Source organism: Gopherus evgoodei, chromosome 3, assembly GCF_007399415.2.
Source record: "Gopherus evgoodei ecotype Sinaloan lineage chromosome 3, rGopEvg1_v1.p, whole genome shotgun sequence".
Classification (NCBI taxonomy): Eukaryota; Metazoa; Chordata; order Testudines; family Testudinidae; genus Gopherus; species Gopherus evgoodei.
This window is the reverse complement of record NC_044324.1, coordinates 120,345,278-120,361,962: the sequence shown is the minus strand read 5'-3', so window position 1 is coordinate 120,361,962 and position 16,685 is coordinate 120,345,278. Positions and strand designations below refer to the sequence as shown.

The window sequence follows — 16,685 nt, the reverse complement described above, 5'->3', positions numbered from 1 at the left end:
TTATTTTATATATTAAAAGGTTTGAACAGGAGGAAACAAAGTAACAGACTAAATTATATATGTAAACAAACATGTATGTTCAATTCAACCAAATATTTTCACTGTGCAGAGAGCATAGACACAAACAGCTTCATAAATCTGGGCTCTAGAGAATGAATCTTACTTCCAAGGAAACAGAACTTTTGCTCCCCTTCAAAGTACTTCGCTGGTTACCCACTTGCTCAAGTAATAGGGGGTCAAAACGGTTTTGCGCAAACCTCTCAAGCACATTACGTGTACTTGAATAACTATATGACATCAGAACCAGAATGCACATCAAAATTAGAAAACAGGTAGGAGGAAACTAGCCAGCAATAGAACCCTCTTTTTCTTTGAGACATTCCTGTCTGGGCACGTAAAAGCCTGTTACCATGGGCATCAGGCAGGAGACAGAACAAATGCTACTTATCTCAAAATACAGACGTTTTAAATCATTTTGACACTATCCTTACTGACAGATCCATTCAAGCCTAAAACACACCCTCCCACCTTCTGAGAGTTTCTTAATTTGTGAAAAACACTTCCCTTATTTGTGTTATAAAACTGGTGAGGATGTAGTACATTTTCAAAAAATCATAGCCTTAACAGGTGTACTTCTGCAGTATCCCAATTCAAAGGTGAGATTATCTGCAACTCACCTAGCACATTCTCACTCTCTGAATACCTCTGACAGATGTCAAACATTGTATCTTACTCTTTGTAAGAGGGTGACTTGCTCTTAACGGCTGAATGCCTGGGGCCAGACAACCCTGATGAAGAGGCACACCTGAGAGAGATCAGGTGATTCTTCTATAAAAGAGCAGCAGGTCATTGCAGTGAAGGGGGTCTGTTTAGGGAGATCAGAGCAAAGAAAATTGGACATAGGCTGCTGGGAGTGAGTAGGCTCCCGCAGAAGACCTTGGGAATGGAAAACGAGACTATAGGCAGGAAAGGCCTGGGAGTGACCCAATAAGAGGGTAAAGAGATAGAAAATAAAACTCAGCATCCCAAAACATAGCCTATGAATAAAACCAGACCCCAACAAGGGGTGTTATGAATGGTCCCTGAAAAGGATGTGTAGTATATATTTAAGAAGCCCTTTGCAGGGGAAACTGAGGCAAGGAGACACTTACAGGACTTATAGTCCTAAGGCCACCAGGGGACACCAGGAGGTGGCAATTCATTGATACTCTTATTCTCCTCTTTTTCTGGTTCATTTTTATCCCTCAACTCAGACAAAAGAATATCCAGTTTATTAAGCCTCATCTCTCTACATAAAACCCCAGCTGTAGAAATGGCAGATGCAGCATGCCTTAGGATATATTTCCTTGAGACCATTAATCTTAAATATAACTATTCTTGGAAGATGTGGGATGCTGAAAGACATCACTGACTAGACTACAAGGCAGCCCTGCTTCTCTTTCAGCTTAAGTTATGCCGTATATCACTCCAGGTTTACACTTCATTTAAAGACCAGACCTTTGCCTAAGCAACCGGAGGAGCCAGCAAACAGATGCAGCTAAAAGGGAGTTTTGCGAGGGAGTTTGGAGAGCGTAAGGGTGGGCTAGACAGGGTCTCGCAGAGGATTTAGGGGGGTTGCGGTCTTCAGCGGCAGGGGGCCCCCACTTCGGAGGTAATTCAGCAGCGGGGGGTCCTTCCACTCCGGGACCCGCCGCTGAAGTGCCCCGAAGACCCGCGGCCGGGGCCTCCTGCCACCGAATTGCCGCTGAAGACCCGGCACTTCAGCAGCGGGTCCCGGGGCAGAAGGACCCCCCACCACGAGTCTTCAGGTCACTTCGGCGGCGGGTCCAGCAGTGGAAGAACCCCCCGCCACCCAGGTGCCATCAAAGACCAGGAGCGGGAGAAGCTCTGGGGCCCGGGCCCTGCGAGAGTTCTCCGGGGCCCCCGGAGCAAGTGAAGGGTGAACTAGAGTGCCTCATATTAAATGAAGATATTCATATAATAAGCGTCACAGAAACTTGGTGGAATGAAGATAATCAGTGGGACACAGTAATTCCAGGGTACAAAATATATTGGAAGACCAGAACAGGTCATATTGGTGGGGGAGTGGCACTATATGTGAAAAAGTGTAGAATCAAATGAAATAAAAATCTTAAATGAACCAAACTGTACCAATCTCTATGGATAGTAATTCCATACTCGAAAAGTATGAATATAACAGTAGGGATATATTACTGGCCACCTGACCATGATGGAGACAGTGACTGCGAAATGCTCAGGGAAATTATAGAGGCTATTAAAATAAAAAACTCAGTAATAATGTGGTACTTCAACTATCCCCATATTGAATGAGTACATGTCACCTCAAGATGGGATGCAAAGAAAGTTTCTTGACACCTTAAATCAGCGGTCATGAATGCGGTGCCCGTGGGCACTGCAGCACCTGCCGGGGTGTCTAAGTGCGTCCCTTGTACTGGCCAGTGGACAAGCATCCACCGAAATGCCGCCAACAAGCTGTGTCATCTGAAGGCAGCACCGCCGAAATGCCACCGATTTTCAGTGGCAATACCTCTAGATGACGTTGCTTGTCGGCAGCATTTCGGCGAATGCTCGTCCGCTGCCACAGTGTAGGAGCTGGATTTTATAATGTACTATAAGAATTAATGTATGATTTGATTTCATCCTGCTAGCCACCCCTTTCTGAATAGCAGAAAGGAATGACCGATCAGAACAATCCTTCTGACTGATTATGGTCACCTTTTGTTTTAGGATGTGTTATAATGTCTACTATGGTTTCCTATATGTATTACAAATTAGGCACTCTAGTTAAATACACGTCTTTGTTTTAAGGTTTAGCAAGTAAGAGACAGGATTCTCTATTGTATCTATGGTAAGTAGATTAGAGAAACATTGAAGGCAAGGTTTAATTTGCAATGCCTTTCTGCTCGATATAAAATACTACTGTTTGTAGTCTCAATCTGTTTCTGTGAATGAGGATGTATCCATCAGGAAAAGATTAGGTGTAAAGGACATTGTTATAGCCAGAGTCAAGGAAGAAAAAATAAAGAGACTTAAAGGACATCAAAGAATCATCAACGTGCATCCATAATGAAGGGCAGATTGACGACTCTGAGGTAAAGGCTGGCACCTCTGAGGATAATAAACTAAATCAAACAAAGGACAGGATGACCCTCTCAGAGGTGTATTGGAATGTTTACAGCAATTCACAAACTGACACAGCAAAATCCATAGACTTCAACAAAAAAAAACAACTATAAGAACCAGAGTCCTTGGCCATGGGACGTTGGGTTCGTCCTGCCACACTCTAGGAATATAGGATTGCGACAGACAAGAGCCCAGTTCCACACTCTAACTGGCCATTAGATTGACTCAAGCTACAACAGACTGGTAACTATGAACAGCACTGGCAGGAGGGGGAGAGAGAGAGAGAGAGAGAGAGAGAGAGAGAGAGAGAGAGAGAGAGTGTGTGTGTGTGTGTGTGTATGTGAGATATGCTAACTGTTGTATTCTCAATAAGTGCTGTGTATTTACCTTCCTCTATAAAGATCCCACATGCTTTGTATGAGCATAACAACGGTCCTCCACAAGATTGGGGACTGCTGCCTTAAATGACTGCTTCTTGGAGCAGCTAGTCCTGGAACCTACAAGAGGAGAGGCAATTCTTGATTTAGTCCTAAGTGGAGAACACAATCTAGTCCAAGAGGTGAATACAGCTGGACCGCTTGGTAATAGGGACCATAATATAATTAAATTTAACGTCCCTGTGGCAGGGAAAACACCACAGTGGACCAACACAGTAGCATTCAATTTCAGAAAAGGGGAACTACACCAAAATCAGGAAGTTAAGCAAAAAATAAAACAGTACAGTGCCAAAAGTGAAATCCCTGAAAGCTGCATGGAAGCTTTTTAAAGACACCATAATAGAGGCTCAACTTAAATGTACATCCTCAATTAACAAACATAATAAGAGAACCAAAAAAGAGCCACCATGGCTAAACAACAAAGTAAAAGAAGCTGTGAGAGGCAAAAAGGCATCGTTTAAAAAGTGGAAATTAAATCCTAGTGAGGAAAACAGAAAGGAGAATAAATTCTCACAAGTGTAAAAACACAATTAGGAAGGCCAAAAAAGAATTTAAAGAATAGCTTGCCAAAGACTCAAAAAGTAATAGCAAATGATGTTTAAAGTACATCAGAACAGGAAGCCTGCTCAATAACCAGTGGGGCGACTCGATGATCGATATGCTAAAGGAGCACTCAAGGATAATAAGGCCATTGCGCAGAAACTAAATTATTTGCATCAGTCTTCAAGGCTGAAGACGTGAGGAAAATTCCCAAACCTGAGCATTCTTTTTAGATGAAAAATCTGAGCAATTGTACCAGATTGAGGAGTCATTAGAGGAGGTTTTAGAACAAATTGATAAATTAAAAAGCAATAAGTCACCCAAAAGAATTCTGAAGGAACTCAAATGTTAAATTGCAGAAATACTAACTGTGGTTTGGACCCTATCATATAAATCAGCTTCTATACCAAATGACTGGCAGATAGCTTATGTAATGCCAATTTTTAAAAAGGGGTCTAGAGGTGATCCCGGCAATTACACTGGTCTACAATTTTTGAGAAGTCGTCTGCTTCAGAGATAAAATGTGATATTTATTATGTATTTTGATGTGCTGAATTCAAATATGACAATTAAAACAACTGATTGGCTACTGTTTCTAAGATATTTAAGTTTACACATTTTATGTCTATGTATATTGTGTAGATAGTAGAGTTTTAATCATAAATTGTAAACCTAGGTCTTTTCATGTGTTTATGGTTGCTTTACATGATAATATTTCACCTGTCCTGTTTATGTAACACTTTAAAAATCAGCAAAAGCGTTATATAAATAAAATTTATTATGAAACAAAAGGCAAAAAACTATTATGTACATAGTTTAGTCCTATTCAGTGTCTACTCGGCGCTTCTTGGCTTGTCTCTTGTATTCATTAAATGGAGCATCTCTTGTCACTGTCCAGCAATAGTCTGCAAGCATTGATGGGCTCCATTTGCCCTGATAGCCTGCCAGGAGATTCCACTGCTGTAGTCTGGAGCCCAACAGCTCTGCCTTAATCTGGGGTAGTTCCAAATCCCTGACAAGGTTATTCAGTTCACCTTGTGTTAGGAGTTGTGGTTCAGAGGAGAAGGATGGGAGAAAATGTGGGTCCTGTGACATTGATGGTTCAGGACCAGAAGTTTCATCCTCTTCCTCTTCCTGACTCAAGTGAGAATGATTCTGGTGCATCAAGAACTGGCAGTCCTTCTCCGTGGGGTACTGGGTGTATAAGATGATGGAATGTTTGGATAATGCACAGTCACTTTTTCTTCTTTGACACACCTTTTCCAACTGGAGGCACCATGCAGAAGTAACAATTGCTGGTATGATCTGTTGGCTCTCTCCAAATCATTGGCACTGCAAAACGCATAGATTTCCTTTTCCTGTTCTACCACTGGCGAAGATTTGTTGCCCAAGTGTTGCAGCATATGTGTGGGGCCCACCTCTTGTCCTGATCTCCAATTTTGCAGCCAAAATAAAAGTGATAGACTTTCTTAACCATAGTGGTTATACTGCGCTTTTGTGACGCAAAAGTCACTTCACCACAAACATAGCAGAAGTTATCTCCACTGTTCACACAAGTACGAGGCATCTCTGCTCACTTGGGCTAAACAGAAATGTGTCCCTTTGCAAAATAAAACACTGACAAATAAGAGAGCACCTGACACTGTATGATTTCTAGAGCTGATATAGGGCAATGTGTTCAGCAGAGTGATGTAAGCTTCGTTATGATTGCATCATCCATGACTTCTAGGAATAACATGATGCAATTCATATCATGTATGACGCAATACCAGCTTCTGATTGCATCATTCATTGTTTTGCCTAAAAAGCAAGTACTGTCCAAACCCAGTCATAGATTTATTCATAGATCCAGTCAAAGATGTATTTTAGTCATTTCTGGTTTAAATTGAGATCCCTTCCCTTTATAACTCACTTATCCTCCGCCATTCCCAAGTCAAGGGTCGTATATACTGACCCAATAGCATATCTTGAAAACTAGAGCCAATCAACAATTTTAAGCATCATTTTTGTTCTCAGTGACCCAGAATTAGTAAAGTTGGACTACATTTATTTCAGAAGCATTTTGGCTGTAGAGTAGTGTTACAGGCCAGAAAGCATGACTTCAGTACCTGGCAAATTGGTTGAAACTACAGTAAAGAACAGAATTGTCAGACATATAGATGGACATGAGTTGTTGGGGAAAAATCAACATGGGTTTTGTAAAGGAAAATCATGCCTCATCAACCTACTAGAATTCTTTGAGAGAGTCAACAAGCATGTGGACAAGGTGGATCCAGTGGATATAGCGTACTTAGATTTTCGGAAAGCCTTTGACAAGGTTCCTCACTAAAGGCTCTTAAGCAAAGTAAGCTGTCATGGGATAAGAGGGAAGATCCTCTCATGGACTGACAACTGGTTAAAAGATAGGAAACAATGGGTAAGAATAAATGGTCAGTTTTCAAAATGGAGAGAGGTAAATAGTGGTGACCCTCAGGGGTCTGTACTGGGACCAGTACTATTCAACATATTCATAAATGATCTGGAAAAAGGGGTAAACAGTGAGATGGCAAAAATTACAGATGATACAAAACTACTCAAGATAGTTAAGACCAAAGCAGACTGTGAATAGCTTCAAAAGGATCTCTCAAAACTTGGTGACTGGGCAACAAAATGGCAGATTAAATTTAATGTTGATAAATGCAAAGTAATGCATATTGGAAAACATAATCCCAACTATACACATAAAATGATGGGGTCTAAATTAGCTGTTACCACTCAAGAAAGAGATCTTGGCATTGCTGTGGATAGTTCTCTGAAAACATCCGTTGAATGTGCAGCGGCACTCAAAAAAGCTAACAATGTTGGGAATCATTAAGACAGACAGAAAATATCACATTGCCTCTATATAAATCCATGGTATGCCCACATCTTGCGTACTGCACACAGATGTGGTCACCTCATCTCAAAAAAGAGATGTTGGGATAGGTTAAGAAAAGGGCAACAAAAATGATTAGGAGTATAGAACAGCTTCCATATGAGGAGAGATTAATAAGATTGGAACTTTTCAGCTTGAAAAAGAGACGACTAAGGGGGAATATGATAGAGGTCTATAAAATCATGATTGATGTGGAGAATGTAAACAAGGAAGTGTTATTTACTCCTTCTCATAACACACGAACTGGAGGTCACCAACGGAATTTAATAGGCAGCAGGTCTAAAACAAACAAAAGGAAGTATTTCTTCACCCAATGCAGTGTCAACCTGTGGAACTCTTTGACAGAGGATGTGAAGGTCAAGTCTATAACATGGTTAAAAAAGGAATGAGATATATTCATGGAGGCTAGGTCTATCAATGGCTACTAGCCAAAATGGGCAGGGATGGTGCCCCTAGCCTGTTTGCCAGAAGCTGGAAAAGGGCAACAGGGGATGGATCACTGGATGACTACCTGCTCTGTTCATTCCCTTTGGGGCACCTGGCATTGGAAACTGTTGGAAGAGGGGACACTGGGCTAGATGGACCTTTGGTCTGACCCAGTATGGCCGTTCTTATGGTGAATCCAGAAAAATCATTAGAAAAATTAAGTGACAAGCTAATCTGTACAACTGTCCAATAACTGGTTCTTTGTATAAAGGGTAAATATTGCAGACATATGATTTCTCTCTTGAATTGTACTGTCAAAGCACACTAATTGTTCACTTAAATACCTTTTCAATTATGGCATTATTTTTCCTCTCTTCTCCTAACAAGGTCTGAAAGTAGAGAATAGACATAGTTTACAAAAATATATACATTTAAATCTGGATAAAATGCCTCAGCCTGATAATGCCCCAAAAGACACAACTAAGAATCAGCTTTTTTCTGACTTCGATTTTCCATAACTCAGTACTTTCCTTACCTGCTACTGGCAAGTGTGAAGTCTGGAGACAGTATGCAACAAGAAAATAAGGCAACTGCCAAGGAAAGCTGGCCTGGCAGATTGTGAAGCTATAAATATTTAGCATTCTTCAGCTTGCTTTTAAAAAATAAATAAAATCTGCCAATTAAATATCAGATCATTCTACTTTTCTTTCAAGACATAAATATCAAGGCACTTTCCATCAAGCTGATAGTACAGAAAAAGCTCTGCAAAAGCCTTCTTGTGGGGGCAGTGGGTGAATTTTTTACTTCAATTGCTTTGGTCTTGTTTATTAAAACCAACATTTATAAAAATAGACAAATGATGAATAAAAGCTAGGGGGGGCCATCAAAAGACTCTTCCACTCATTGCCCACAATTGACCATTTTCCCCTTTTATAATGCTGTCTTAATGATTATTGAATGATGCTAGTGCACTGTCTAAAAATCCTGACTGGACACATTCACAACTCCAATTATGTCCACAGATCTGTGGGGCTGCCAGATTAGAGTAACTGTTTTGCCTGCTTTGTGAGCATCCTTGTTGAATTTTAAAAAATTCCTCTGCTTCATTATATAAAATCATGTATTTCAGCTAAATCTCATTAGCAAACTCTTCTCTTCGGCCAGCCCTGAAAATTTAATTCTTTTTTTGTGTTGTTTTTCACCAAGGTCATTAACAAGATGATTGGAAAGACTCAATACTCCTCTGAATTTCTTAAACAAGGATCTACATAGTTGGCCCAGTCTCAAATAACTTATAGCCTACTTTTGCAATATATATGCTACATATGTTTAAATTGTTTTTCTTTGCCAATCAAAAAAGTGCATTAAAATTGCAAAGCGATGCACTCAAAGGCAGGAAATGGCAAAGATCATGTTGCTAACGCAACTGTATCTTGCTGCTCTCACCCCTCGGTATTTATGCATTATTATACATTAACTATAATATAAGCTTTCATGTGAGACGCCTGCTTCATTCAGTGAGCAGGCTGGATGTGCTGTCTTTCTTCCTCAGCTGACTCCTGCTCCTCTACTGTCCATCAGTAAGTATGATTCAGGCTTTTTCCAGGATTCAAAAGGTCCTAATGGAATAGGAGTATGGGAGACTACGAGTAGGGACACTCTGTATGTTGGATGTCACTGGAGATGGTACTGAAGTGTGATTGGTGTGCCCTTCATATCTGGCTACAGAAGATGGCACTGACGATGATTTTGGCCTGGCTCTGAGACCCTGTGTTTTGGAGGCTCTGAATCTGATGCTGATACCCGGGCCACTCTAGGTTCTTTACCTAATGGCTTCTTAGCATGCACCATGGTCTTCTAAGCTAGTGCCATGGTCTCAGTTTTGGAGGGGATGGGAACTTGCTATCCCTATTGGGACATGCAGTCTCCTGAGACCCATTCTGGAGAAAGAGGTCTTTTCTTTTTTGAGGGACTAGATGGCTCTGAAGGGCCCCCAGGGTCTTTGCTTACTGTCATAGCAGAGACTATTGCCAAAGCTCTCAAATCAACTGGATCCAAGGTACAGGTATGTGACTTGATCCTGCAGGTCTCAGGGAGCGTTCTAGCAACAGGAAATTTAGCCTGTTTCCCCTCAGTTGCTTAGATCTGCTTTTAATAAATGAGCAGATCTTACATTTGGAGGGGATGTGTGACTTTTCCAGGCTGTGGAGGCAACCTGAATGTTTGTAATTGCGAGGGGAAGACTAATGGCAGGTCTGGCAGGATTTGAAACCTGGGTGGTGACCTTGACCCATACCTGAGGCCATGGATCCAGGTCCCCCCCAAAGGTCCAAATCAGGCAACAGAAGGAGAGGGGAACCCCCAAAATGCACATAATGTACTAAGTAACAAAAAAAGAAAAGAAAAGATTAAGCGAGAGAGGTAGCAAGTTGTGTAATTAGCTAACAGACACCACTATGCTGTGTCACTAGCTGCAGACGTGATGAGAAGGAACTGGAGAGGCAACAGGTATACCTTTGCCTCAGAACACAATGGGGTCGAGGTTGCAGGCATGGACCTGCAGAACTGGTAATGAAAATCTCCAATTAAGGGTGCATGGGTTTGCAGACATCCTGATGTGGAGCAGCCATAGGGACATTATGTTAATTTTTGTGAGGCGGAGACCCATGATGTTGCTATCATGATTGAGAGTGAGCCCCACAGTGCTCCTTTCTGTCAAAAGAAGGGGATGAGGCTTACAAAGCAGCCCAGATGATGTAAGTGTGAGGTACAAGGAGCCTCTACAGGGCTCTCATAGCTGCTGGTGTCGCAGAGGATCAAGCGCCACAAAATCAGGCATTAATTGTAGGCTGGAAGAAGATGCACCAGTGACTTCTCCCCCTCCTACCCAAGGATATAAAGCAGTGAAGAAGGGAGCAAACACACCCAGAATGAGAGAGGCAATTTGGGAGGTGCTGGGGGGCGGGATCCCCCCTCCCCAAATAGGCATAGCTTGGCAGAACCTCTATCAGTACTAATACCTCTTTACCCCCAAAGGCTCCAGCCATCGGAGGATGAGTCAGTGTGAGCAAGAGTGAGCAAGGACAGTAGCAGACAAACTCACTTCGTCAAGCATTTAACTTCCCTGTACACCCACCACTGCAGACATGGTTGCAGCTGCCTGAAGCATGGTGGCCTTTTGAAGCACTGCAGGAAGGGAGAAGAGCTATAGACTATGTTTTTTTCAGTCCCCTCCTTCTCACCTCTGCTCTTCTCCCCCATCCTGGCCAAGAAGAAAGGAATCTCCTACTCTAAGGAAGAGTAGGAAAGGCTGGGCAAACACAGGCAGAGAGACAAAAATAGTATTAACTTCATATTTAGAACCTCAAATATTTCTAAAATAGTTTTTAATGAGACACTTAACATAAGCTCTACAGATAAACGACAGTGTCATGTACGATAGCATAAAGGTTTTGATGGCACTGGTTTGGGATGACCTACGATGCTAACTCGTAGATACGCTACACTGAGGAGTAATATGGCCTTTCCAAACAGACGCTGACAACATTTAAAATGGACTTTCCCCCCTCAGAACTAAAACAAACAAATACAGGTTTGGTTTAAAATGACTGTGCATTGGATATTCCAAAATAGCATTTATCCCTTTTACAAACAGCTGCTGGTTTCCTGATAGAGCCGTGATCTTTGTCCTTCTAACATAAGGGAGAAAGTACAGGTATATAAACATAATTATATAAGAAAACTGATACAGTTAATGATTGTGGATGTTTTTTTCCATTAGAGCACACTGAATGTCTCCATGAAGAACTATTTCCATTATTTACAATTTATTCAGCAAATGATTAATTTTATGGCAGGTCGGTATTTCAAAAGCAAAGAAAAAAATTAAGAGAACAGGAAAAGCAGAAGGATCAGCCAGATGGCTATGCATTACAGGAGCTCTGAACAAAAAGAAAAACAGATTTTCAGCTGTAAATCATTTACTTTTTCTGTGCAAAAATTAGTCACTACAAAAATGCTTCTCAACTATGGACTTTGTCATTAAATAATTGAGAGTTAATATACCATGTATTCAGGCTTTTACAGAAAAACAATCTGTCCCCTCCTCTCTTTTTCTCTGTGGGTTAGGCTTTGAATGAACAAGGTTCTTAAATATGTGCCTAACTTTAAGCACATAAGTAGCCCTATTGGCTTCAACGGCACTACTCATGTGCTTAAATAACCTTGCTGAATCAGAGCGCCTATGCTGATGATTTGTATATATTTGTAAACGAGTGCTCACATTGCAGAAAAAAATATAGAGCACATACAGCATGATAGACTAAGCAGTGAGTATGCTGGTAACATTTCTACTAATATTGTAGCATTAGGTACATATCAGACTTAGCTCACAAAACCCTTCGCTTTCTTTAGTGCAGCTAAATGAGAATCAAGGCCAACTTACTTGATGTAATAGGGCACTTTGTTATGTGAAACAGATCTCTGCCATGGAAGCTGAACTGAAGCTGCAGGGGGAAAAGCACAGGAGATGGTGATTAGATAGCACCTATCTTAAAAACAAGATTCCTTTTTACAATTAAACCCACTTATAATAAATTCAGTGGAAAAAGCTCTAATTTTCCAGTCAGGCTTTCAGTAATTCAGCTGGAGAAAAGCATGGTAATATATCAGGGTGGTGTTATCTATCTATTTGATGGCAAGCAAGAAATAAAAACAAACATATATGGTAATTCCATTTCAAAGAAGGATAATAAATTGTAGCTTAGTAAGCCATCCACTCAGAGGCAGGCTAAGGGGGTATTTAAAAACTTTTTCTTATCTCCAGCAATGGGTTCCAGAAAATACAAGCAATTTAAGCTTTGACAATATGAGCCTTCGCTACCATAATCAATACATTACAATATAATGAAAAATAAAAATAATAACTACACTATTATTAGTTATTTTCCTCAGCTCCTATTTGCAATCCAAATTAATATTGATTAATATTCTGTGAAACACACAGAACATTAGACCCCATTCCCATGCTCCTGGAGATAGTAATATGTGCAAAATTTATGTAAACCTGACAGCAAAAAAGAGAATCTGTAAAGTCAGGTTGCCCTATAACACATCCACACATAAGAGATGCAAAACTTACAATACAGTATAACTCTGTTTAATCTAAAAATCTCGGGAGACACCAGAAATCTTTAGATGAAGAGTGATTAGGATATCTGATAGATTATCTTTGAAGTGGCCATATGATAGGCATCTCTGTATACATATTCTATACCTTCCCAGACCACATGCTTTATACCTCCCCAGAGGACATAACCAAATTGGTGTTTGGTTAAACAGTTTCTACTGTATAGGAAATTCACTTCATCATATTCACTGTGGAAGCAAATGATATTTGTTCTTGAAAGAATAAGCAGGAATAATTAAATAGCACCATGAGCCGAATTTATATTCAACACACAAGCCAACATTAGATCCAGAAAGTTAGGCATCAAAGGCCATATTTAAACATCTAGGCAAGTGGGATGAAAATTCTGTCCACACTGTACAGAGTTAATAAATTAATTTACTAAACAACAGATTAACTGTGCAGTGCTTTGTGGAAAAATATATGAATTTATGAAAAAAGGTCTATATTTTTATATGGTATTGAAAGAATGAAGCAAAAATTTTGTGCCACCCTTTAAGGAGAAAAAAGGCATCCATATTTTAAAAAGTGTTGCTAATTTGTAAGAAAAAAGTTCCGTGACCAAACAATCATTTTATTTTCCCATAATTTGAAACAAAGAGAATAGTTGGGCTTGTATTTTAGGGGTTTGTACTCTGGAGGAGAGAAAAACTGAAATCACACAGATGGGCCAAGATAGCAGACAACTTTAGAAATATGCTGCTTTCAGACCTTCATTTCCTAATAGTATTAGTCATTGCTATTGGTTTCTGTGGCACTATTATTTGAATGATGTTAACTGAGAAGATCAGCTCCCCTCTGAGTTTTGCTCAGATTTGACTTATTAGTTATGAGTGATTGCAGATATTCTGCACTTGCAGGCAGATAAATCTATTATTATGCTATCAAGACTATCTCTAATTCCTGTGGATCAAGTGATACTGTACTTATTTAGAACCATACTCAATAAAAACATTGTCCATTTTCTGTGCTGCATGAACCTGTGGCACAGATGAAATTTTTTTTTCAAAAAATCACTATTTACGGATGGAAGATGAACAGACTAATTATTGATTCTGGCACCCAGTACAAATACTGCAGATATTAATAAAAGGTTGGATGCAGTTGAGGGAGGCATTGAAGAGGGTGGCTGAAGGCTTTGGTTGAAGAGTACAGCAGGCTGAGACACAGAGCATATGAAGATAACTGACTGTCACTAATCTCTTCTTGTAAGAATACAAAAAATGAACTGCAGAGTTGTGGAACTTTGGACATGTAAAATAAATTAAAATGAGCAAAAAATCAAGCTAGTATTTCTGAAAGCTTTGGGACAGTAGCATGGGTGTTTTTTAGGGGAATTATGGATTCTAAAACATTCTGAGGTTGGATTATTTTGTACCCATCTACACTAGGGATGGATAAACTTTGCCAACATGAGGGTAAGCTGTAAGGAGCCCATGGTTTCCAAGTTGAGAAAGGATGCAATTAGATTGCAGCTGTCTTCCTGCTAATAAAATGTTGGTGGGATAACAGAAATAGATGAGGGAAGAGTTGGAGCATAGGTTGTGGCAATCGATTGACATTGCTTCAAGTTGTCCTCTGTGTCCGGTTGTTCTTTGTAGAACAGGAGTGATTAGTGTTCTGGGATTGGCAGTCAATCCCCGGTAAGGGATGTTCCTCAAGAACAAAGCAGAGGGATGCTGGTAAGGCAGCATGAGGATGCTTCTTCAGCTGTACTAATTCTAAGACTAAACAGAGCCCTCAAGTTTCCCAGGCATTTCCCGATACTATTGATGCATTTTATTTACATATTTGCGCAAAAAGGGAATTAAGTAGCTCTGTTCGGTCACTGTTGAAGTAACTGGAAAGACTCAGAGGTTCCAGCTGGTCTGCAAATAGGTTCCATTTTGGAGGAATTGCTCTAAAAAAAAAAAAACACCTGTCCTATGTATTACCTGTATTTTTTAATTAAATGTATGACGCTGCACCTCTTTCACCACGCTCTTTATTTTGAACATAATTGTGGGTTTGAAATGAGAATATCATTGTTACATTTCCTGAAAAGGGGACAGTAGATATCTAGGGCTTTTGAAATTATTTTAGGGAATTTGGCTTGTCAGCTGGCAAGATGCTCCGAGCATTATGCATACAATATACTGAGATCTATGGAATCAAAAGTGGAATATAGGAGTTAAGTCATTTATATGACACTATCCACCTATCTCAAAGCTCCCGAGGAGAATACATGACAAAGAGCTATGATTATTATTGCAGAGTTCATCTAAAAACTAGAGACAGGCCTGAATTAACACCTTGTATATGAACATATTTGAACTTTGGGGGGTGCTGGTGGGTGAGAGAAAGATTCAGAAACTGAACATGGATCTTTATTTCACAGTTCCACTATGTTTCTATAATGGGTGAAATGTCGGCCATGGATCTGAAAATCTCAAACACTTGGAGGTTCCAGATCTAAATTTCTAAAAACTCAGTACATGGCACTAAATAAATAAAATTGCCTCTACAAAGAAGAAAATTTTGCTGGACTTTTCCCCTCATTTGAAATTCTGAAAACAAAGAGCAGGTCATACAGTGAAACTTTTGATTAATATGGGTTCTTTAAAAAAAGAAGTTTGACCAGCTCTTGTCTTGTATCAATTTGGTAGCAAGGTCAGAGGTAAAGATAATTTGAATGAAAAGACGACAGATATCAGAGGGCAAAAGGACAAGAACTGACATGTGAGACACATTCTCTCTCTCTCTCTCTCTCTCTCTCTATATATATATATTAAAAAAATGATGCTTGGTGAAAAAAAGCAGCAAAACCTGCAAACAAAGAATGAGTGATCAGATAGGTGATCCATGAGAATGGAATACTATAGAGAGATGAAGTGAAAGGAAGAATCATACAATATTAGGGTTGGAAGGGACCTCAAGAGGTCATCTAGTCCAACCGGCTGCTCAAAGCGGGACCAATCCCCAGATTTTTAGCCCAGTTCCCTAAACAGCCCCCTCAAGGATTAAACTCAGAACCCTGGGTTTAGTAGGCCAATGCTCAAACCCCTGAGCTATCTCTCCCTGAGGAGGAAGAGGGAATCAACCTAGCTGAAAGAACGATGTAGTTAACTACAAGGAAGTGAAACTTCCTGACATTATGGGTCAGTTAAGGGTATCATCATGTGAGAGCAGCAAAGAACCCTGTGGGCACCTTATAGACCAAGATGTTTTGGAGCATGAGTTTTTGTGGGTGAATACCCACTTTGTCAGATGCATGTAGTGGAAATTTCCAGGGGCAGATATATATATGCAAGTGTGAAAGTAGAATGAATTATATTGTGAAAATAGAAAGGATTAAAGAAATGCTGTCTGTACCTTTAAGTAAAACTGTTGGAATGCTGCAATCCAGGTGTCAGGAATACAGACATTAACATAGAACAATTGCACCGTTTAAGGGCAACTGGTGAAGTATTAGCCTTAGATGGATAAGAGCTAGTAAGGAAATAGGATATGCATGCTATGCCCCTGGTGAATTTTACTGTTTTGCTTTCTTTGTCCCTTTGTCTAATTCCCACTCTTTTATCTGTATAAATAAGACTGTTGGGGTCTTGCATGGCCACTCACATTATCTGAGTGTTATTGGCGGAGCATTGCGCTAATAAAACAGAGTGGTCTGACAAACTGTGAGTCCTGAGTCTAACTTTGACACAAGCAAGCTAGAGATAACGAGGTTAGCTCAATCAGAGAGGATGAGGCCCTGTTCTAGCAGTTGAGGTGTGAAAACCAAGGGAGGAGAAACTGGTTTTGTAGTTGGCAAGCCATTCACAGTCTTTGTTTAATCCTGAGCTGATGGTGTCAAATTTGCAGATGAACTGAAGCTCAGCAGTTTCTCTTTGAAGTCTGGTCCTGAAGTTTCTGCTGCAGGAAGGCCACCTTAAGATCTGCTATAGTGTGGCCAAGGAGATTGAAGTGTTCTCCTATAGGTTTTTGTATATTGCCATTCCTAATATCTAATTTGTGTCTATTTAACCTTTTCCATAGAGACTGTCCAGTTTGGCCG

At 40.2% G+C, this 16,685-nt stretch overlaps 1 protein-coding gene across 11 annotated transcripts in view; it reads right to left on the bottom strand.

Annotated features, from left to right (window-relative positions):
* Nucleotides 1-16,685, bottom strand: part of UTRN (utrophin) — a 638,628-nt gene that overhangs the window by 129,076 nt on the left and 492,867 nt on the right. For all 11 annotated transcript variants that reach the window (XM_030556487.1, XM_030556489.1, XM_030556490.1 and 8 more), the window contains one exon: nt 11,906-11,966. In XM_030556487.1, coding sequence (XP_030412347.1) covers nt 11,906-11,966 — 61 coding nt within the window. The remainder of the gene's footprint in view (nt 1-11,905; nt 11,967-16,685) is intronic.